This window comes from Myotis brandtii, unplaced genomic scaffold, assembly GCF_000412655.1.
Source record: "Myotis brandtii unplaced genomic scaffold, ASM41265v1 scaffold10, whole genome shotgun sequence".
Classification (NCBI taxonomy): Eukaryota; Metazoa; Chordata; class Mammalia; order Chiroptera; family Vespertilionidae; genus Myotis; species Myotis brandtii.
Genome location: NW_005353325.1, coordinates 1,975,624 through 1,998,078, shown reverse-complemented (window position 1 = coordinate 1,998,078; position 22,455 = coordinate 1,975,624). Strand labels below are relative to the sequence as shown.

The 22,455-nt window shown below is 40.9% G+C and overlaps 1 protein-coding gene across 3 annotated transcripts in view; it reads left to right on the top strand.

Annotated features, from left to right (window-relative positions):
* Positions 1 to 22,455, top strand: part of CORIN (corin, serine peptidase) — a 226,590-nt gene that overhangs the window by 166,918 nt on the left and 37,217 nt on the right. For all 3 annotated transcript variants that reach the window (XM_005853139.2, XM_014534321.1, XM_014534317.1), the window contains 4 exons: positions 4,225 to 4,332; positions 12,598 to 12,829; positions 16,577 to 16,722; positions 17,443 to 17,550. In XM_005853139.2, the coding sequence (XP_005853201.1) occupies positions 4,225 to 4,332; positions 12,598 to 12,829; positions 16,577 to 16,722; positions 17,443 to 17,550 (594 nt within the window). The remainder of the gene's footprint in view (positions 1 to 4,224; positions 4,333 to 12,597; positions 12,830 to 16,576; positions 16,723 to 17,442; positions 17,551 to 22,455) is intronic.

Genomic DNA, 22,455 nt, shown 5'->3' with positions numbered 1-22,455 from the left:
GTTTTTTGTCATTATTTTTTCAAACATGTTTTCTATTCCTTGCTCAGTTTCCTCTCTTTCTGGCACCCCTAGTATGAGGATGTTGTTTCATTTCCTGTTGTCCCAAAGTTCCCTTAGGCTCTCCTCCTGTTTCTTTAACTTTTTTTTTTCTAGATGCTTCTCTGCTTGGGTATTTTTTCCTACTTTGTCTTCTAGCTCACTGATGTGGTCCTCTGCTTCTTCTAGTCTACTGTTGATGCTTTCTATTGGGTTCTTTATAGCAGTGATGTCATTTTTCATTTCTTTTTGGTTCTTCTTCATTTCCTCTTGTTCTTACACATATTGTTGAATTTGTCTTCCATTCTTTTCAGCCACCTTATGACCATTTCTCTGAATTCTTTCTCTGACATATTGCTTGCCTCCTTTTCATTTACTTCCTTTTCTGGTGATGCCTCCCTATCTTTCATTTGCGGGCTGTTTCTTTGTCTGCCCATGATCTCTCTTCTCTGGGTGTCTGATTATGTAGCTCTCTCTCTCCATCCAGCACTGCGCGTAATTCTCCAAACGTCTCTTCTGCACGTCTTTTTTCCCCTGGCACTAAGCAGCCGGCACACTGGTAAAATCCGAGGCTGCTTTTTTGAGCCCAGTCCAGCTATGGGCTGATTTTTAGAGTTCCCTTCTTCCAGCAGCCCTGCAGATCCCCTTCCACCCTTGCAGATCATGCTGACCCCAACGGCCACGGACTTTGTGGGGTGCAGACTTCCCCTGTGCATGTTTCTCTCTCCAACCTGGATTGCAGAGCTCACCTTTCCCTAGGCGAAATCTGACCTTTCCGTGAGGAGGAGCAGGGCTTGTCCCAGTCCACGTATTCGCACTGCTTGAGATCCGGTGATCCTGGGTTTGTAGCTGGTCCCTGGGTGCCGTGATTGCAGGATCCCAGGATGTATACGCTTCCGATAACAGCCACTCTCCCCTTCAAGATGGCGTGGTCTCCATGGCAGAGCCGGCTGCTCCGGGAGAGATTTCCTTAAACACACTTTAAAAGGAGTCTGATCTCCATCTGTGAAACTCAAAGAGAAAACATAAATCGAATGAATTGGTTTTTCAAATGTGACCATTTTTGTCAGAAAAGGAGGTTTCATGCTGATCATTTTAAGCCCCAGTTTATGTAGAAGCGTCTCTCACCACAGGCTGGTAAGAATATTTCTAGACTTAAAAATCAATACCTTTGTGTCCTAGTGACCTTGCCATTGACCTTCATAGCCTGGTTAAGAATATGGTTGTTGCGGCCCAGCTGCCTGGTTCAAACCCAGCTGTGTTACCCACTATCTGGTTGGCTTTAGGCCAGTTACTTTACCCCTGATGTCTCAGTTTCCATGTCTGTAAACTCGGAATAATGATCACATCACTACTGACATGTAGTGAGAACTCAATTAATATTTGCTATTATTACATGGCCTTTATGTTGAAGCATGTCTCTGCTGTGTGTATCTATCCCAGCTAATGAGATTGGTCACCTGTAGCTAAATTAGTTTGTCATAATGAATATAGATCATTAGAATAGCTTTAATGAAAAAAGCATTTGAGACATAAAGGGAGAGCCTTTTCATCACAGATGTATTACATTAAAAGATACATAAGAGTCACTAAGTTTTTAACAATTTAAAAATTCAGAAGGAGATCCTTTTCCACAACCACAAACCTCTCTTTGGATCAAGTTGTTCCTTCTTCCTACATAATTCAACTCTGCTTGAAATCATATTGGATTCTTCACTACACAAGGGCAGGATTTGTCAATTGTTTTCTTACAGGTGTTAGATGTAAGAAAGTCACAAGATAAAATGGCTCAAAAAGTAAAATTTTAGCATCTTTATATTATTTACTCTAATGAATTCAACTTAATAAATGTGTATTGTGGGGTTAATATGTGATCAACCACTGGGAATTTAGAGGCAAGTAAAACAGCTTTCAGGCCCCGAGCAGGGGGGAGAGACAAAATACCAATAATTAGGCATGTCAGTGTCTACCCAGGAAGTGAAGTCGCCGTGGGGAAAGGCAGGTGCTAGGAGACCTTACATGGGATGATGCCCTGGCAAAGGGCCCCAGGGAAGCTTCCCTGAGGAAGAGATATTGGAACTAAGATCTGAAGAATGAGTGGAGTTAACAAAGGAGCGTGGGACTGGGGAAAGCATTTCAGACACAGGGAGCCTCTTGGCCGAAAGTCCCAAGGAGGGAAGAGGTGGGGCTTGCTTAGGGTACTGGGACTGGGACGGGCCACTGCATTAGAGGGTGAGTGAGAAGAGGAGCTCGCAGTTGCAGGAGAATTGTCAGCAGTGACGGCAGGCTGATTCTGCCTGACAGGGCTGGGGAGGGGAGCAGGGACCCCTTCTCCCAGGGCTTGGGCCCCATTGAAAATGGAGGCCTTTACAACCCTCGGATGGGCTCTCTGCCTTCCTGTCTAGTCTCCCAAGGCTCCAGTGACTCCAGCCTCTGCACATGCCTGCCCCAGGCCTTTGCATATTCCGCTGTCTGCCTGAGAAACCCATCCTTCCCTCTTATCCTAATTTGCCCCATCTGCCTGAAGAACTCCTGTGAGAGGCTTTCCCCTTCCTGCCCTTGTTTGGGTCCCTTATATGTACTTCCAGCAAAGTAATGATCACATAGCATTGTAAGGTTCTGTTCATGATGCCTTCCCTAATTAGAGCATAAACTGTCATCGTTTTTATCTTTTAATGCTCAGTGCCTTGTCACATAAATTTGTCACATAGCAGGCACTCATAGACTGAACTAATGAATGAATATTGTCTTATGAAATTTCTTTAAAAGACTAAACATGTGGAAATTAGCCTGGCTTGCCTTGCAAATTTGTTTTTTTACTCTACTGACATTAAAAAAAAAGGGAAAAGAATGACATCTCTGCAAGGCTATGAAATATTGTACGTTAATGGTACTTGTAAAGGAGAAAGAGTCCAATATAATAAAAGTTGTCTGAGAATCTATATATATAAAAGCCTAAGTGACTGTTAGGACCAAACGACCGGAATGACTGGATGACTGGCTGGTAGCTATGACCCAGATCTTGCTGCTGAGGCCCTGACAGCCCCGAATCTGGTTTACCCGCACCCTGGACCCAGACAGGAGGGAGGAGGGAGCCCGATTCCTCATGGAATCGGCCATTGGTTAGCTTGCTGTTGGGGCCACCCTCCACAGTCCTTCCCTGATTGGCCCAGCCCCAATTGGGACTGGGTGAGACGGCCCCGAACGGCCCTGATCACAGGACAGGCCTAGGGATCCCACCCATGCACGAATTAGTGCACCAGGCCTCTAGTTATAGATAAGAATGACTGTGTGTGTCCACATACTATCATTTATACTTTAAAATGCATTGCAAGAGTCTCTAGATTCCAGATGATGTTTCTGAGAGTAACTGAGTATAACAGAGGAGAGATGGAAAGAGAATGGGAAGTAATTTATTATCTTATCCATTTAATCTATCAATGACCAGGAAATCAATGGGAAAACCAGTTTCCTCTCTACATACCTTAAGGAAAAGCCATTAGGTTGACGTTACTGTGGTCATTCATTTGGGAACTAGAAACCCAATTCTCAGGTCATCACGGCTTGGCCAGTATTGCTTTCCAAGGACACACAGAAAATATGGGTAACAGCTCTACAGGACTTGTACCCTGATCGTGTCCTTATTGTGTTGGTGCTGATGCCCTACTTATTATTGGGAAAAATGTTTTCTTTTAAAAGGAAGACTAGAGTTGGGAGCAAATGAGTCTTTAAAATAATATCATTTAAAATTCACAATTTCAGGATCTTTATATTGGTCGCTCCTTAAATTTTATTTTGTAATCAAATATATGCACCTATGTAAATATAAAACACTATCTTTTCTTTCCTTTTCTTTTCTTTTCTTTTCTTTTCTTTTCTTTTCTTTTCTTTTTTCATTAAAAGCCCCAACTACCTGTGTGTGTGTGTGTGTGTGTGTGTGTGTTTGATAGGTTGCCTCTTATTTCCTCATTCCTACAGAATCCTTTTGAAATAATTGTGTCGTATTTAGTTGCCAGGAAAACTAATCCAGAAAGAATCTATTCAACATGTGTTCAATATTCTTGGAGACACTGGAAGGAAATTAAAGTTGTGTCATTCCTCAGCTCCACCAGACAGCCTCGATCCTTTAGATCCCAGCTTCAGGAACTTACAGATGATGAAAGCGAATGTACCTTTCCCCCTCTGTAGGTCAGACTCCATGTCAAGAAGGCGGCCAAACATGCCTCTACAATTCCTGCCTTGATTCATGTGCTGGTAGCTCTCGTTGTGACCCCAACACCAGTCTGAATAACTGTAGTAAGTACAGCAGCTGACAAATGCAATCCCCGTGGCAGGATGTGCATTCGGCTTTGTTCTTTCCCGTTGACATTGAAATGCTGAAGTCTGGGATCCCTCCAAAAATATATGTATCTATTTTCTTTTTCTTTTTTCTTTTTTTAAAAGCTTGCATGTGGTAGCAGAAGAGAAACAGAATGGTCTTAATGAACTGAAATCAGAAACAACTGTGTCGTTGTGAATGGGCTATAAATCCGCATTGCTTAATATCATTACCATTACTTTCAACTCAGCGTTAGCTCCTATGTATTATTTTCTTGGCTCCATCTGCAGGCAGATGCTATTTTTCTTCCCTTTGAAAGTTTAGTTTCAAAAATGGAAACTTTATCCAAGAAGCAAATGTGATGTTCATCTGTATAGCCGCATGAAACTTTGGCTGTCTGTTCTTTTAATAAAATTTATTCTCACCTTTCCAGGAACTCTTGCAGCCGTTATGTTAATGATTTTGTGGCGATGTAACAGCTCCAAATGGTGTGAATAGGGGGCTCTCTATACCTGGCTTTCAGGAGGAAGATTATTAGGGGAGGTAGAATGGGTAGTGGATGGCTGTGTAGATTCTCACGGGAAATTGAAAATGAATCAGAAAGACTCTGACTCTGATACTCACTTCTTTCACTTTTCATAATTAATTTTTGGTCTCACCTTCAATATGGAGCTTGAAATTAAAAGCAGGTCTGTCACTTTGAGTTGATAAGAAGATGACTTTTTTAAAAAAGATATTTTTATTGATTTCAGAGAGGAAGAGAGAGAGAGAGAGAAAGAAAGAGAGAGAGAGAGAGAGAGAGAGAGAGAGAGAGAGAGAGAGAGAGAGAGAGAGAGAGAGAGAGAGAGAGAGAGAGAGAGAGAAACATCAATGATGAAAGAGAATCATTGATTGGCTGCCTCCTGCACTCCCCACACTGGGGATCGAGCCCACAACCTGGGCATGTGCCCTTGACCAGGAGTCCAACCTCGATCTCCTGGTTCACAGGTGGATGTTCAACCACTGAGAAACACCAGCCAGGCAAGGTGACTTTTTTAGCACATACCCTTGCCGTTGAGGGCCACGGGAAACTGGAAGGTTGACAGGGTTATGGTTTGAGTCCTTGGATTTGATGCAATTTTAGGGTCGTAGTTTTACTTGGTGACCTTTCTGGGTCAATATGGAGCTTTCTGGTCAATCTGGGGCTGCCCTGTAACCATTGGGGAGTCTCCAGGGGTGAAAACAGTGGCCTGGGAAGGAATTCGAGGGAGGTAGCCACTGACAACCCAGCTGACAGGACTTTTTATTTTCATGAGCACTTAACTGGCTGAGACACAATACCCAGCCCTCCTCCACTTCCCAGGTGAGAGAACAGTGCAGATAGATAGCAGTCTTACTACTAAGACCCACTGCTGTTTACTCACTCTACACTGATTCAAGTGTGTGTGTGTGTGTGTGTGTGTGCATGTGCACATATATGTGTGTGTACACTCATATCACATATATTCTGGATCCATCGTTTCACTTTGGTTATCTCCCAACCTGCTCCAGAACTTTTCCAGAATTATTTAGTTACTTCACCTTGAACTTGAGATGAGTAATTTTAAACAGTGACAGTGTCATCTCAAAGACATATACTTATTATTAAAGTTTTGGGAGTTGTCTTATATGGGATGTCACTTACTATTAGGCTCAAAAAAGTCAAAAGAACTGTGTTAGCCTGTGTCAAATTTTGGTGAAGAATATGTTATCCTATTTTCTCTATATTTGAAATGTTCCAAAATTTAAATCTGTTATCTATCAAAAAAGAAGTTGTGGAAAGGACACTAGATGACTCTGATTTATACATTTAACCAACATTTACAGCGTGTGCGCAATGGTCCGGGCCCTGGGATGGACACTGGGCATGTTAGTGGTGAAGAAGCAGCATGATTGCTACCTTCCTGCAGGTGACTTTCCAGGGTGGGAGAGCACACTGCCACCTTCACACTCATATATACCACTTTGGTCTCTCTCTTTTTAATTTTTTTTAAATATATATTTTACTTGATTTCAGAGAGGTAGGGAGAGGGAAAGAGAGATAGAAACATCAATTATAAGAGCGACTCATTGAGCAATTGCCTCCTGCATGCCCCACACTGGGGATCGAGCCACAGCCTGGGCATATGCCCTGCCAGGGAATCAACCATGACCTTCTCGTTCAAAGGTCAATGCTCAACCACTGAGCCTTGCTGGCTGGGCTTGTTTCTCTTTATATTCTTCAGATACACTCAGTTTCCCCAGTGTCTCACTGTCTCACCACTTCTTCATGCACCATAGATCTCCTGCCCGGTTTGCCCATATATAGTCAGCACTGACATCCCCTCTTCTGAGTGCCAGGCACTGGGCCGGTCACTGGTCCCACTCCTGCAGTGTAAATGTAGTGAATATGCCTAACCTCCAGTTTAGAGCAAAGATATTAGTCTTTATTTTTTCAAAGAGCTTCAGGATCATAGCCGTGTGCTTGGTTTTCTGTAAAGATGGACTGGTAGCGTCTCCTCTCGGAAAACTCTGTGTGCACGTGAAATGTGACTATTTGAAGATCCTTATGCATGGAGAGATATAATTACTTAGATTCTGAGTCAGGACTGCACAGAACTCTTTCTCTGGCTCCTTCCAGTGGAGAATATGAATTTGGAGAATGTGAATATTCTGTCTGCTGGGGTCAGTGTCTTACTGGACTTCTAGTCCTTGAAGAGACTGGTTCTTGCCATCCCATAAAATGTAACTTTCTAATGGTCCCTGAAGATATACTGGGTGGGACCCAGGCATCAGTATGTTTAAAATTCCCAGTTGACTCCAATGCTCAGCCCAGTTGAGAATTATTGCTTTAGTGGCCTGTTCATGAGTAGGCCACAGGGGTATGTGACATCTCCAAAATTGGATATGAAAAAGTCTTTGTAATTTTCCAAAAAGGTGTATGACTTATCTCAGATTCCCAGAAATGACTACAATGAGAAGCAAGCCTACAGAATAGTCAATGAACATATATTCATAGCCCATGGATACAGACAACAATGTGGTTAGGGCCAGAGGGAGGTAAGGGCAGGGTCTGGGTGGAGGAGAGCACAAGAGAGGAAATGGGGGACATCTGCAAAAATTTCAACAATAAAAACAAAAATCTATAAACTACATCTCTGATGACATTGTGTACTGATAGGCTTGAAGTATCACAGTATCACCACATCTACTCGTAGTTCAGAATCTTTAACATCTTTGGGCCCTTCTAGGAGGCAAAATACAGAACAACACAGACATATCCTTTGTCTGGCGTGGAGGGACTAATTATCCCTCTGCCTTGTAACGTGCAGTCCAGACATCTGGGGGAGCCTGGGACAGAGCAGCTCTTGGGCATGTGTCTTTCTCTGCTCTCGGCTCCCTTGATCACTATGGCTGTATGCCTCAGGGGCTCTCCCAAACTGTCCACTGTGTTCCATCAACCATTAGTTCTACATGCATTCTTTTCTTCAACACCAAGACCTTGAATAATTTGCCAAGGTCTATGCATTTTCTGCCCTCTCTTTGCCCTCTCTAGTTGGAAGGAATAAATAACATGGTATGTGGTAAAAAGCCAAACACCACAATGGCTGGGAACTTCAGTCCTTGGAAGCAAATAGGAGATGAGAGGAATGAGCTCTTTGTGAGAGCATCCCCAACCAGTCAGTAAAAAATGAATGATTGAATTAGAATATTACTATTTGGTGATGCAGTGATTGAATGGGTCAAAGCATTGAGCATCTACGTCTGCAGATGTCACACAAAAAGAGGACATGTGCCCTCTGATGAAAGAACCCAGTAGCACCTTCTGCCAAGGGATGAATCCCAACCAGGCCTCTCTATCTGTATTCAGTTATCAGTGTGCAGGAAACAGGGAAGGCAGTGGAATGTGTTCAACTGCACCAAGACTGTGCAAGCAGCAAAATCTGGCACATTCTAAAGCCCGATCCCTGGGTTCTTCAGTAGTTAAAGCTATAAGGAAAAATAAAGGCCTGGAGGGGGAACCCAGATATTATAAGATACTTAAAAGACAAGTTAAAAAAATAATAACTCAGGCGGTGCATACTTATGTAAACTATACTAATAAAAGCCTAGGTGGCCCTCGCGCCCTTGCGCGACGCCATCATGTCGTCACAAGATGGTGGACCCCACGTCGTCACAAGATGGCCACCCCCACGTTGTCACAAGATGGCCACTACAAGATGACTGCCACAAGATGGCTGCCCCCATGTTGTCACAAGATGGTTGCCACAAGGTGGTCACCACAAGATGGCCAGCAGGGGAGGGCAGTTGAGGGTGATTGGGCTGGCAGGGGAGGGAAGTTGGGGGTGATCAGGCCTGCAGGGGAGTGGTTAGAGGGTGATCAGGCTGGCAGGCAGAAGTGGTTAGGGGCAATCAGGCAGGCAGGCAGGCAGGCAGGCAGGCAGGCGAGTGGTTAGGAGCCAGCATTCCCGATTGTAGGAGGGATGTCTGACTGCTAAGGGGTTCCAGATTGGAGAGGGTGCAGGCCGGGCTGAGGGACACCCTCCTAGTGCATGAATTTCATGCACCAGGCCTCTAGTAAAACTATAAAAAAGAACAAGGAAGTGATAACTCTGGTACCCAGTAGTTACTTTGTGGGGAGCAGAGAAGGTTGATATAAGACATATACATAGGAAGGGGATGCTCGGCAAAGTTCAATTTCTTGAACTTGGTGGAAGTTACAAGGGTGTCCACCTTATAATAACTCATCAAGCTATTAAAAATAATAATGTACATATGTTGAATCATTATGTTCTACACCTGCAACTAATATAATATGTGTATTATATCTCAAAAATAATAAGGATAACGATAGTGTTTGAAGCAAGGATAAATCTTGGAATATTATATATGCCAACAGGTGTTGAAAAGTGACATTTTCTCATGTAAATAACCATCATTTAGTACATGATTTCCAGTAGCTTCAGAGTATTTCCTCACAAGGATATAACATCATTTAGTTAACAATCCCATCTTTGGGTTGAGTTTAATAAATCTTGTTTCAGACTTCGAAAGGTCGAATACTACTGAGACTCCATCAGGATCATTTTTTTTTCCCAACAGATATTCATGAAATCTCATTTAGGTTCAGGTTACTGTGCTAGGCACTGTGTCGCTCACATTGGAAATGGTGCTGTGGCATTTGAGCATCCTCACATGTTTGTGACTCGGTTGCCCTCTAGTGGCTATTGCAACTCTGGATAGGGAGTGAGTCTAATGCAATAAAGAAACTTATTGGTATCATAAATCATAGAATTTGAGGCTGACAGATATCATGAGACTTTCTTTTGCTTAGTACTCCATGAAGAATGCATTATGAAAGAATAAATCACAAGATTCAGTCAATCTTACAACATTCAATAAAGGTCTCTAGAATAATAAATGATAATAACTTAATCCATTCATCCCCCTCAGTTCTGAAACACTTAAAGGTTAGATCTTATTCCAGATCAAAAGCAGTAAGTTCTCCATACATCTAAAGGGGAAAAAGTTATTCATGTGACATATCTATTAATCAACTAAATGAAATGCACTAATAAAAAGTTAAAACTTGATAGGGTGGTAGGGGAGCAGAGAGAAAGGAAAGACATGTAAGAAAAAAGAGACTGAGATACTGCATAAAAATCTGTGTGGATGATCCCATTTTTGTGGAATTATAATTTTAAAATTAGAAAAAATATAGAGTTGAGCTGCATCCACTGACTTGGAAGTGGTCATGATAAATAATTAAACAACAAAAAACTGAAGAGTAATAGGAATAGTGCAATTCTACTATGGCAAAAACAAGCACACACACTGTCTTTGTGTGTAAAGTCTTGTATGCGTAGATATGAGCAGTGGAAAGCAAGGAAGGGTTCAGACTCATCTGAGGGTTTGAGAGAAAGTGAGAGAACAGGGAGTGGGAGATGATGAACTTTTTACTTTATGCATCTTTGTATTGTTTTTATTGTTAAGAGGAACATTCGTTTTAAAAATAATCTAAAATAAGAATATGCCAATGTTCCTCCTCTTTCATAAATCAAAGGAAATGATCAACTGAACCAACCTCATACTCTGTTTCTTTTTTCAATTACAGTTTACATTCAATATTATTTTGTATTAGTTTCAGGTGTACAGCATAGTGATTAGACAAACACATACTTCACAAAGCGTTCTCCCTGATAGCTCCAGTACCCACCTGGCACCATACACAGTTATTACAATATTATTGACTGTATTTCCTATGCTGTACTACCCTCCCTATTTCTTTCTCTTCTCTCCACCCTGTACTCATCCTTAAGACTGTGTCACATCTTCCCCTGTAAGCTGAGAGTCTGTTACACTTTGTCCCTGCAGCTTCTCATCTGGCCAATGCTAGGCTTCCTATCAACATAATCCCTGTGAAGCCTTCAGATTCTTTAACATGTAGTCCTGGAGCTGTCTTAGTATTTCACCCCAGTTTTCATTACCAATCTATTTGTGTGCGTACCACTTCCTAGTCAAATAACTACATTTAATTGGAATACTTACTGTTAATCAGGCATGGAGTCTTCAGTCAGCTTGGGCTGATCCTAGGAAGACGCTCGCTTGATTACCCTCTCATCTCGGGTATGTCTACTGTGGACAGAGAGGGAGGAGGGGGCCTTTCTACCACATCCCCCAAACCTGCCCAAACCCCTGTGAGGCGTCCTGAGCCTCCCTTGCTCCACCTCGTCTCTCGGGGCTCCTTGCCACCGTCCCAGCGGCTCACGTTCTGCTACAGCTGCCAGCATGTGTGTCTTCCTATGAAGAGTGTGGAGTGTCTCAACAGTGGGGACTATACTTGTTATTATTTTTATATATTTAGTGCCTAGGATAGTTCCTGACACTTTCAGAAAAAGTTTCCCCTTCCTTCCTTCCTTCCTTCCTTCCTTCCTTCCTTCCTTCCTTCCTTCCTTCCGGCACTGTCCTTGGTGCTGACTTTGAGATTAATGTGTGTAGTCTCATTTCTCAAAACCATTCATGGGGAGGGGGGTGCGAATAGTAAAGAATACAGCAGAATTTGTAATATCTTATTCAATAAAGGGGGAAAAAAGAAAAAAAAGAATACAGCAGAGGAAAATGCAATAGCCATGCTGGAGATGCTATGGCTTTCAGCAGAAACTCAGTCTGGGAGTGGGAAGTCTTCCTGGAAGAGGTGACTGATGAGTCCTGCAGACTAAGGAGGAGTAGTTTGGTGGGGAGGATGGGAAAGGATTATTCCAGGCAGTGGGTACTCTACGTACTGGCAGCTGGAACTGCGACTGTATTTGAGGGGTGATTACAAGTATGCCAAGCAAAGAAAGGGGTAAGAGAGAAGCTAACAGGGCTCACAAAGGCATGCACTTCTTAAAATATCTGGTGTTGCCAAGGAAATACTGCTGACCAGATAGTCGTAGGCAATGAGGCTGGAAAGTCAGGGTGTCATTGGAGTGTGAAATAGCATTGGATGCCAACCTAATGGGTTCTGATTTTATCTCATTGGAAATGATAGCTAACAGATCTCGGGCTCCTCTGCCCCTGAATCTCATAGCTTTAATATATTTATTTTTTATTGATTTCAGAGAGGAAGGGAGAGGGAGAAAGAGATAGAAACATCAATGATGAGAGAATCATCAATCAGCTGCCTCCTGCACGCCCCCCACTGGGGATCAAGCCAGCAACCCAAGCATGTACCCTGGCTGGGAATCACACCGTGACCTCCTGGTTTGTGGGTCGATACTCAACCACTGAGCCACACCAACCAGGCTTGTAGCTTTATATTTAAATCCATTAATCAACAATGAAATGTAGAAAAATTATTTAATGCCCACTTTAGTCGAATTCATTGTTTTTTTAATGGCTATGAAGATGATGAGGAACATACGAGTTTAGAAGTCATAAATAGAAGAAGAAAACAAAGTGAGTAAAAGAATCATGAAAAAGATCCACTTTCAGATAAGTTGAACCAAAGGGAAATATGAGAAAGACTTTCTAAATCATGTGTGCTGGGCACTGTGTTAGCAGCCACACACACAGAAATGAATCTTGATTTGGCACTTTATTAACTAAATTACTTAATTTTCTATAGCAGTGTTATATGTTGCTTGTATTCTAGTCTTAGCTACTTTAAAGAGAAAGTAGACTTCAAAATTTTGTAAGTTTTAAAGAAACAGTTACATATGCAAAATTAATATATGTATGTGTCTGTTCATGTGTTTTCTTGGCAGGTCAATGTGAACCAATTACCTTGGAACTCTGCATGAATTTGCCCTACAACTATACACATTATCCAAATTACTTTGGCCACAGGACTCAGAAGGAAGCGTCCATCAGCTGGGAGTCCTCTCTTTTCCCTGCACTTGTTCAAACCAACTGTTACAAATATCTCATGTTCTTTGCCTGCACCATCTTGGTACCGAAATGTGATATGAATACAAGCCAACGTATCCCCCCTTGCAGGTAACACAGTGGGGTCTCTCCTATTACCTCAAACATCCTCATTTTCCCTTGGGGAGAACTGAAGGAAGGAAGACTTAGTCTGAGTTTAGACAAAGTGCGTATCTTGCCAAGGAGCTCTGTATTTAACAAATTACATATTTAAAAGGTAAGGAAGCAGGAATTAGAAAATGAATAATTGAATAAGAATTCATTCCTGAATGAGGGAGGTATAAAGTGCCTTTCATAATAGTTTCTGTCCTTCAATCAAATAAAATTACATGTGTGTCATTTTGGTTGATCAAGAAGTGTTTTGAAAGATGTGAGTTAGCAGAAGACCAGGTGTATCTGCCTCTTTCCCTGCAGCAATGCTGTGTTAAAAATGCTGCTTTCAAATATATATAATGATTTCAGAGAGGAAGGGAGAGGGAGAGAGAGATAGAAACATCAATGATGAGAGAGAATCATTATTTGGCTGCCTCTTGCACACCCCCCATTGGGGATCAAGCCTGCAACCCAGGCATGTGACTGGAATTGAACCATGACCTGGTTCATAGGTCAACACTCAACCACTGAGCCACAACGGCCGGGTTAAAATGCTGCCTTCTAGTAGCACTCAGAGGTTAGCTATGTACACCAGGAGTGGCCTGAAAGAGACCTAATGCCAGCTTCACAGGCTGGACAGGGGATGGACATTGCTGACAATTTCCTACCTGCTTGAGTTAAATAAGGGACAACATTTCAAGAGTGCAGCTTGTACTTAAGATATGAATGATATCTATGGGTTAAAGAGCGTTGCTATGGAGTCCACTGTCTAATGGAGTTCTGGCTCTTTTCAACCTGGTGTATAGCCTGAAACTGGTTCCTCAGGTTCTCCCAGCCTCAGTTCCTGTACCTCTATCACTGGATAGTGATGGTGGTTTTGAGATGAAACGAAAGTGCATAAATGCAATGTGCTGCTCATCGATTGTAAGCCCAGAACGTAGGGCACGATGCCCCGATGACAGGGCACGAGCACAGCTGCTTAGCACAGTGTGGTCCCTCTTCTATGCCAGGTGTTGGGGCTGTAGTCAGATATCGTGCATTTAGGAGTCAGCTATCTTGGAGGTGGGTGGCTGCTCTCCCCAGTGCTGTTTTCCATCAAAGGGTGAATCTACAGATGTGCTTGTCTCCATGTGAGTGGTAACTATGGAAACCATATGTTGAGATCAGAAGTCACTTAGAAGCTTAAGAAAAAGCAATAATGTCAATATGGTGGACAGATGGAAACGCAATAAATTATATACTGAATATCAGATGGATGACAAGGTAGGGGCACCTATAGAGAGGGGCAGGAAACAATAAAATTGCAGAATAACTTGAGGAACTGAACAATTCATACCAATAGAGTAAAACTTACTGTTGGTTTGTGCAAACATAATTCTGAAAATTTCTGTTAAATGCTTTTTGAAGTTCCACTAATAAAATACCTACCGATTTTATTCTACAGATTTCTAAATCTTATTTCCCTTTTGCTGGGCAAGGTCAATGATAGTGAATAATTGCTTTTAATAGTACTTAACAAATTCTTGTGTTGGACTTTCTTTTCATATGTATGTAAAAATTTCCCTAGTGCAGTATTCTCTGGAACAAATTTACATTCACATATAATTTATAATTTCAGGCTTAAATTTCATATCAAAATGCCTAAGATGAGGCTGATCCTGAAACATTTTGCTGAACTTCTTTTAGATACTTTAGTTCTGTTTCTTGGGTTTACACATACATATACATCTTTCATTTTCGGTGAATTTTACATTTTGATATTTATTTAGATGATAAAATTTTTATATTATAACAGGAATAATATCCTAAAATTCATGAAGCAATACATAGTTGCTTTTGTCAAGCCTGTTTATTTTAAAATTAGTTTTTAATTATGAATCAGAAAAATCTAACATTCTCAAGCCCTTACTTTGTGCCAAATACCTTAAGGCACTTCTGCCACCTCATCCTCAATATCACCTTCTGAGGGAGACCCCTGCCATCAGGTCTGCGGTTTGGCTCAGCACCACACAGATAGGGATAAGGACAGCGCCCCCTGCAGTTGCCGTGCTGTGTGTTGTACTATTTCCATTTTAAAGAAAAAAAAATAGGAAATGGTAGAGTCAAGCACTACAGTCTTTCATATAAATTAGGTATTATGTGATTAATTTAAAGTATCAGCAGCAATTGATTTATATACACTTTTTATAAATCTGCAACAAACTGTTCAATCCAACAGGCAGTTATCGAACACTAATTGAACTTCCTGTTTTTGCAAAACGGATGTGGGAGCGCCATGGATTTGTCACTTCCCCGCCCCACCACCACCACATTCCTCCTCCGCTAAACCAGCATGGAGTTATACTATGTCTTGTCCAGACTTAAATCTAGACAGAGCTTTATCTGCAACTTCCTGATTCAATTGCTAACCATTCCCCACCTTGTTGAAATTAACTTACAGTTTAAAGTTTGAGACTTTTGACAAATAAGAATGTATTTAAAAGGAAATAAGAAATTTACCCAAAAGCTTACTTTAGTTGTGTCTATTTTAAAAAAAAAATTATTTAACTAATTTCTTGGTGATATATTGAGGCAAAACCATGTCCCACCCCCATCCTTCAATAGGAAGTAAAGGCATCTTTCATGAGACATGTTGATACCTCAGGTTAATAATATTCTGGGTACAAATGAGAACACAAATGAAAGCACCTAGCATAATGCTTAGAATATATTTTCTTTCAAAAGAAAAAACACACAAAAAACCCAACAAACTTGATTTTAACCAACTTGAACTCAATATAGAGGGTTTGGGAGAAGTACCAAGCTTTTCAACAATATTGGTCTACGTGGAAGGAAGGAGGGGATGAATGCCATAGGTAAGCCCATGAACTGGCTCACACAGCTGGTCACCAGAGGGAGAGAACTCTGAGGCTGAGGGTGTTGTATAGATGCCATGACCATTGGTAGAAAACTATCCACACCAATATTGGGGACTTCCCAGCTCGGAACAAAAATGTTGGAGAATGTGTCTGTCTTAAAAAAAAAAAAAAAGAGGGAAAATGAGAAGGGACTCTGTGTCCTGGATGGTTAGGGTACAGACTCGCAACTAGGAGACAAACAGGCCATGGAGAATCTAGTGCACAGTCTAGTGAACATAGACAGCAATTTTGCGCTGAGGTCAAACTCACAGAGAGTCTAGATCTTAATTAGTCCAACCACAAAAAGAATTGATAATTATGTGATAAGGGTGCCAACTATAGCTACAACAGCGATTTTATTACAATATATAAACATATCAAATCAACATGTTTTTCTTGTTAAATTACACAACGTTACATTAAATAAAACACATACAATAGTTCTATTTCTGCAGTGAAGTTTCTTTTGGTGAAAGTATGCTGCTGGGATGTACTCCCTTTGTAGAGCTATTATTTGTTTTGGTTTCCCAAATACCTATTATGTGCAAGTGCCTCCATATACAGGGGTAGGCAAAAGTAGGTTCACAGTTGTGCAAATGGAAAATAATACAATGATTAATAAATAACAGTACAAGAATAAACTCTGTTTCACATACAACTGTAAACCTACCTTTGTCCATCCCTGTATATTGATACACATGCACACCAAATACATACACCACACACAGAGACACACCCACAGAGTATTAAAACCCAACACAGATTCCCAACATATATCTCAGGTGTAGTTATTCCTGCCTCTACTGTTTTGTCTTCCTTGCTCTTTCAGAGCTCTGTGTGAACACTCCAAAGAACGCTGCGAGTCTGTTCTTGGGATCGTGGGCCTACAGTGGCCCGAAGACACAGATTGCAACCAGTTTCCCCAGGAAAATTCGGACAATCAAACCTGCCTAATGCCTGATGAAGACGTGGAAGGTTAATTTATAAATTAATTTCTGTGGGGTATCTAATATGGATGAACATATTAGTTCCTTTTTTGAAGTCTCTCTGTTGCTATATATATATATTTAGTTGCCACTCAGGCTTCATAGGGCAGTGAATTGCTTTGAAATTTGATTACTTTGAAGAATTTGGTACTCATTTGTTAGACATGGTCTTTATTTTAAAAATGAATTGCAGAGATGAATTTAATAATGCAAGTATTTATTTTAACCACACTTAACTCACAGAGCCCATTACATATGGATGCTGCTCTTATTCTAGGGTTTCTGAAGGTAATAGTTAGGACTTGGTTCCTTCAACTGCAAAGCATTTGGAGGTCTTGGCAATATGGGAGCTTCAGGCGGAGAAACGGAATGGGGGACCAGTCCCAGGTGGAAAGACTAGAGTGGGCAACAGCCGTGACATGTAGGGCAGCTGGGTAGGTAGAAGCGTGGACTCCACAGGGCATTTTAGGCTCCGGCAGCGTTAGGATGTCCATTCAGGAAGAGCGTTAATTTCTGGAAAGTGATGACAGAGATGCAGGAGGAAGATGCTGATAAGCAGACAGAAGACGGCTGTTTCAACTTCGCAGAGGACCTGCCTTGTCTTCAGTAATCGCTCCTTGCCCACATTCCACACAGTAAGTAGACAAATGAGCTGATGGCCCTGGGTTTCTGTTTACTGACAGTAATGTGCCCCATTGTTTTTCAACAGAATGCTCACCTAGTCACTTCAAGTGTGACTCAGGACGGTGTGTGCTGGCCTCCAGAAGATGCGATGGGGAGCCCGACTGTGACGATGACAGCGATGAGGCAAACTGTGGTATGTGTGTGAGACGGCACTTTTCTTGAATACACTAACAACTGGTTGGGATAAGGGACTGTGTTCAAGAAATATCAACTGTTCACGGATAGTTCTAAATAGTGATTAGGATTGAATGCTAATATATTTTCTTCTTAAATCATCAAATGGCAAGGCATGAATTGATGTGTTTTCCTGTTAACTCGATTGATTTTCCCTAAATTACTCTTCTACCTAAATAGTGATTAGGATTGAATGCTAATATATTTTCTGCTTAAATCATCAAATGGCAAGGCGTGAATTGATGTGTTTTTCCTGTTAACTCAATTGATTTTCCCTAAATTACTCTTCTATTTATAACCTCAATGAAAAATCGGGTGTCCCAAAAATGTATACACACACTTTGAGTGATTATAATGGCAGGGGCTATTGAAATACATTTCATTTTTAAAACTGAGCCATCAGCTTTTAAAGTGTGTCTATGTTATTTTGGGACACTCTGTACATGCAGACCCTTAGTAGAAGGAGAAGCACGTCACTAAAGTAAGGAATTAGTTTTGTTATTAGATTATAAAGCAGTTGTCATCGGTCTTTGCATATGATCCCCATGCTGTTAGGTATCTAGATACAAAGAGACAGAGTTCAGGCTCCAATGTTCAAATTTAATTGGGATTTATTTTCATGCCCTCTCCAATTTTGCATCTATTGGCAAAGGGTAAAACTCTTTCTGGCGTTTCTGCCATTGAACTCCAAAATCACTCATGGAAAGGCCAGAAATGCCAATAGTAATTTAAGTGGCACTAATTCCCATTTTATTTCTCTGCAAACCTTTGTACTTGTAACCTCAGAATGTGTCAGGGAATAGAAAACAGACAATGCTTTTTACTAAATAATATTCTAGAGTAAGGCAAAACAACCGAAAAGCTATCCAAAGATTAGGTTGGTTATGATGATTTAGCTTATTCTGCTTTTTAAAATTGACGCTTTTTTTTTTTTACCATCAAAGCACATAAGGAAATACATCTTTTGAAATCATTTTATTCTTTTGGCCTTTTAAGTATAAATACTATCTTGCTCCCCAAAATGAATTTTCCATAATAAACAGTGCCCTTTTGGTCTAGACAAAATGTCACAATCAATCAATTGAAATCCTATCAGCTGCTATAAATATGGACAAGCGCATCTTCTAGAAAATTAGAACTGTCAGAATAATGGTACAATGACTGGGATAATTTTGTTAGGGAGGAACATACAGTGTTTTGAGAAGCTACTGTTGTTTGCTTGTTTGTGGTCTTTATGTAGAGAAATAAATCAAACCCATTGAATATTTCTTATCTGAGTGATTTATTGAGAATCTATTGAATTGTTTGCTAACTATGGCTTTAATGGGTGATGGTATTCTGAGATGCATTTTTACACGGATTATCTTAGATGATTCAAAGCAGTTACATGGTACCTACTGAGGTGGATACACCTAAATTTACAGTAAGGTACTAAACATTTGAGAAATTTAAAAATTTAGTTTAAAAGAAGAATCTTACCAGGACTAAAAGATCTGAGTTCTAGAATATACTCTGCAAAAAAAGAAATCCGAAGCACTATAGGTTTTGAATCATCCTAAAATATCAGGTTTCTCAGTAAGTAATGAGTTTTCATGAACACTTTAGTCACATAATCAAAGTGATACAAGAAGTTTTCTCATCCCTATCAAACACTCAAAATATTGATGCACTACTGAGAGATCTCATTAAGGAAATGAGAGTGGGAGGGGAATTAATACATTTGGAGTTACATTAATTGCTCCAACAGTATTAAGTCACGAGAACACCCACTACCTTTCCCAAAGTGACTGATAATAGAAAATTTACATACGTTCCCCTTTGGGATGTGTGCACACGTTGGAATGGGCAGGTCTGTTGCTCTGGGAGGACAGGGACACTCAAAATCAAATGAGGAAACTGCGTGGAGGAAGGCTCACTATTGGGAAATCACCCAGTTCCCATTTGTCTACCTGCTCAGTTTGTCCCTCTGCTCCTTGGCCTGCATGGGCATACCATCTGGCAATGCAGCCGCCAGCTCTGGCAAAGCTGGTTTCACCCCAAACTTCAGGTCTTTCTGCTTATTGTGTCCATTGTAGAGTTGTAGGCACTTAAATGGTTGGACTTCACTGACGAACGTGACAATTAACTATTCACTCTCTCACATCTGCAGTTCCCCCAGGAGTTCCAACTATATTATTGGGTTTCCCCTCAAAACAAGACTTATTTAATTATAAGATAATAGATGTTTTGGAAATCTACTTTGAGTCACTTTGGCACATCAGCAGGGAAATATGGTGGGCAAAGCATACCATTAATAAATACACTTTAAAATATATGCATTAGAACAGTGATGGCGAACCTTTTGAGCTCGGCGTGTCAGCATTTTGAAAAACCCTAACTTAACTCTGGTGCCGTGTCACATATAGAAATTTTTTGATATCTGCAACCATAGTAAAACAAAGACTTATATTTTTGATATTTATTTTGTATATTTAAATGCCATTTAACAAAGAAAAATCAACCAAAAAAATGAGTTCGTGTGTCACCTCTGACACGCGTGTCAGAGGTTCGCCATCACTGCATTAGAATTTAGCAATGAACAATGTTCTGAAGTCTCCTGCTCACGTGGTAAATTTTTGTTGTTGAAGTTGTTTTCACTGTATAATTGTTAATGTAAACGATATTTGAAAATCTGTCAGTATTAGGAATATTTTCACCAAGTGTTTGGAAGAATTTTGCAAATCTGAACACATCATTCCAGAATTATGGGATGGAACCTAATATTAGGAGTGATTGTTAAGTCAGCATTATTGGTACAGAAGACTTTATTGCCTTAAAGGTTGACAGTTTGTCATTAATTGAAATATACTATATAGATGGAGCTGCCTGTGAAACTAGCAACTTCATGAAACAAGCTGATTTCCAATCTAATATTTTCCAAGCATTAATACCTAAGCAATGAAGGAAAAGGCAAAGATCTGGGCAAAGAAATGAATAAGAATCACGTAAAAGAGAGGAGAGCTGAAGAAAATAACAATGGAATTATATTTCTGAGTTTTGCCTTCATGTTATAGATTTGAGTTTGAGACTGAGATTAGCTTTTGCTAAACCTGTGCCCACAATTTAGGTGAGTTACAAGCAGGAGCAAGGTGGTACCTGGGCTGTGATGTGAGCAGCAAGGCTTCTCAATGGGGCGGTCATGGGAATAGAGCTAAAACCGTTCCTTTATTTCTACTGTGGAAATAAAACCCGTTATTACATGAACACAGCACCACAATTCCTAATTGATCACGATTCCACATACACCATAGGGAGAAAGATTGACAGCAATACAAATGCCTGAGTGATGATGTGCCTTTCCGTTTCTCTTCAAATAACTTAAAAATCATTCCATTATCTATCTTTGGTTTCCTCTTGGGCTCAAATAAAATAAAATCTATAAATATAACCTGAATATTTTCTCCTAGTCCAAACCCCCTTAGGCTGTGTTTAAAGAGCCTTTGACTCACATTTTTGGGGTTTACTGCTTGATTTTAAGAGTTTTCCAAAAGATTCTTTTCTACCCAGTTGGTCACTTTAGCATCACACTGTAGCTTTGATGAGTGAGCATTGTCATTATCTCTGTGCCAAGTGGTTGTTATTTTGACACCAATGATGATTTGGTTTCATAACCTACAGCTGCATTAAACACTCCATCCCATGATACCTATTTTTAATTTTTTTTATTGATTTCAGAGAGGAAGGGAGAGGGAGGGAGAGATAGAAACATCAGTGATGAGAGAGAATCATGGATCAGCTGCCTCCTGCATGTCCCCTACTGGGATTCGAGCCCACAACCTGGGCATGTGCCCCAACTGGGAATCGAACCGTGACCTCCTGGTTCGTAGGTTGACGCTCAACCACTGAGCCGGCCGGGCCTGTTTTAAATTTTTAATGGAGTCCTGACCTTTTCCTTTTAAAGTATACATTTAAAATATCATTGTACCAAAAATGTCACTTTAAAGGGAGGGTGGTTTCTTCACAAAATAACAGGACTGTCTTCCATGTGATGAATGTCTTGACCTTTTCATTCTACTTCATGTATGCTTTACTATAACTCCACGAAGGAGGTGTGAGGCCACACAAACTTTTATTACAAAACGGAAGATACAGAAGAGGAAATTAATCTTATCAAGTACACATTTAATCTTTTGTGTCAGGCACTTTTATTACTATTTTAAAGATATGAAACCGAGGTTCAGAGAAGTTAAGAAACTCATCCAAGATCACACAGCAAGTGAGATTGGGGCTAGGATTCAAGTCCAGGTGTCCAACTCTGAAGCTGTGCTTCCCTCATGCCTTTTAGGGAAGAACACAACTAAAGATCTGAACCTGGATCCCAACTGGATCTTTCTTGAAAAAGCTGGATTTGGAGAGATTTATTTATTTTCTCTAAATTTCACTTGTAAAATGGTGATGGTAATACTGATGTTGTAGGTCTGCACAGATCTAGAATTTATAGTGGGTAGTGAATGTCTCTTATGGTCATTACTTTTTGTGAGACGCAGGCCTTATGTCTCAGAAGATCTACTTTTGTGGTCTTTCATTAGCTCATTCCAAAAGTCCACGTTCTTCTTCCTACTCGAAGGAAGGGAACCTTGTGAATAGTCAGAAAGACTCCTGCTTTTTCTCCCTTTCTCCCCACACAGTGGGGCTGTGATGAGAGAAGCAGCCCTTAGAACGGGCGGCACTGTGGGATGCTGACACCTCTGTGTTGATTTCCCCCGCTCTGCGGTGGAAGCGGCACACTGTGCCATTTGGCAGGGGCTGGGCCCTGAAGGGCAGACTTCCGGCTCCTTCGCAGATCTCCTGGGACCCCAGGGGCTGCCATTGTCAGAACATTCCA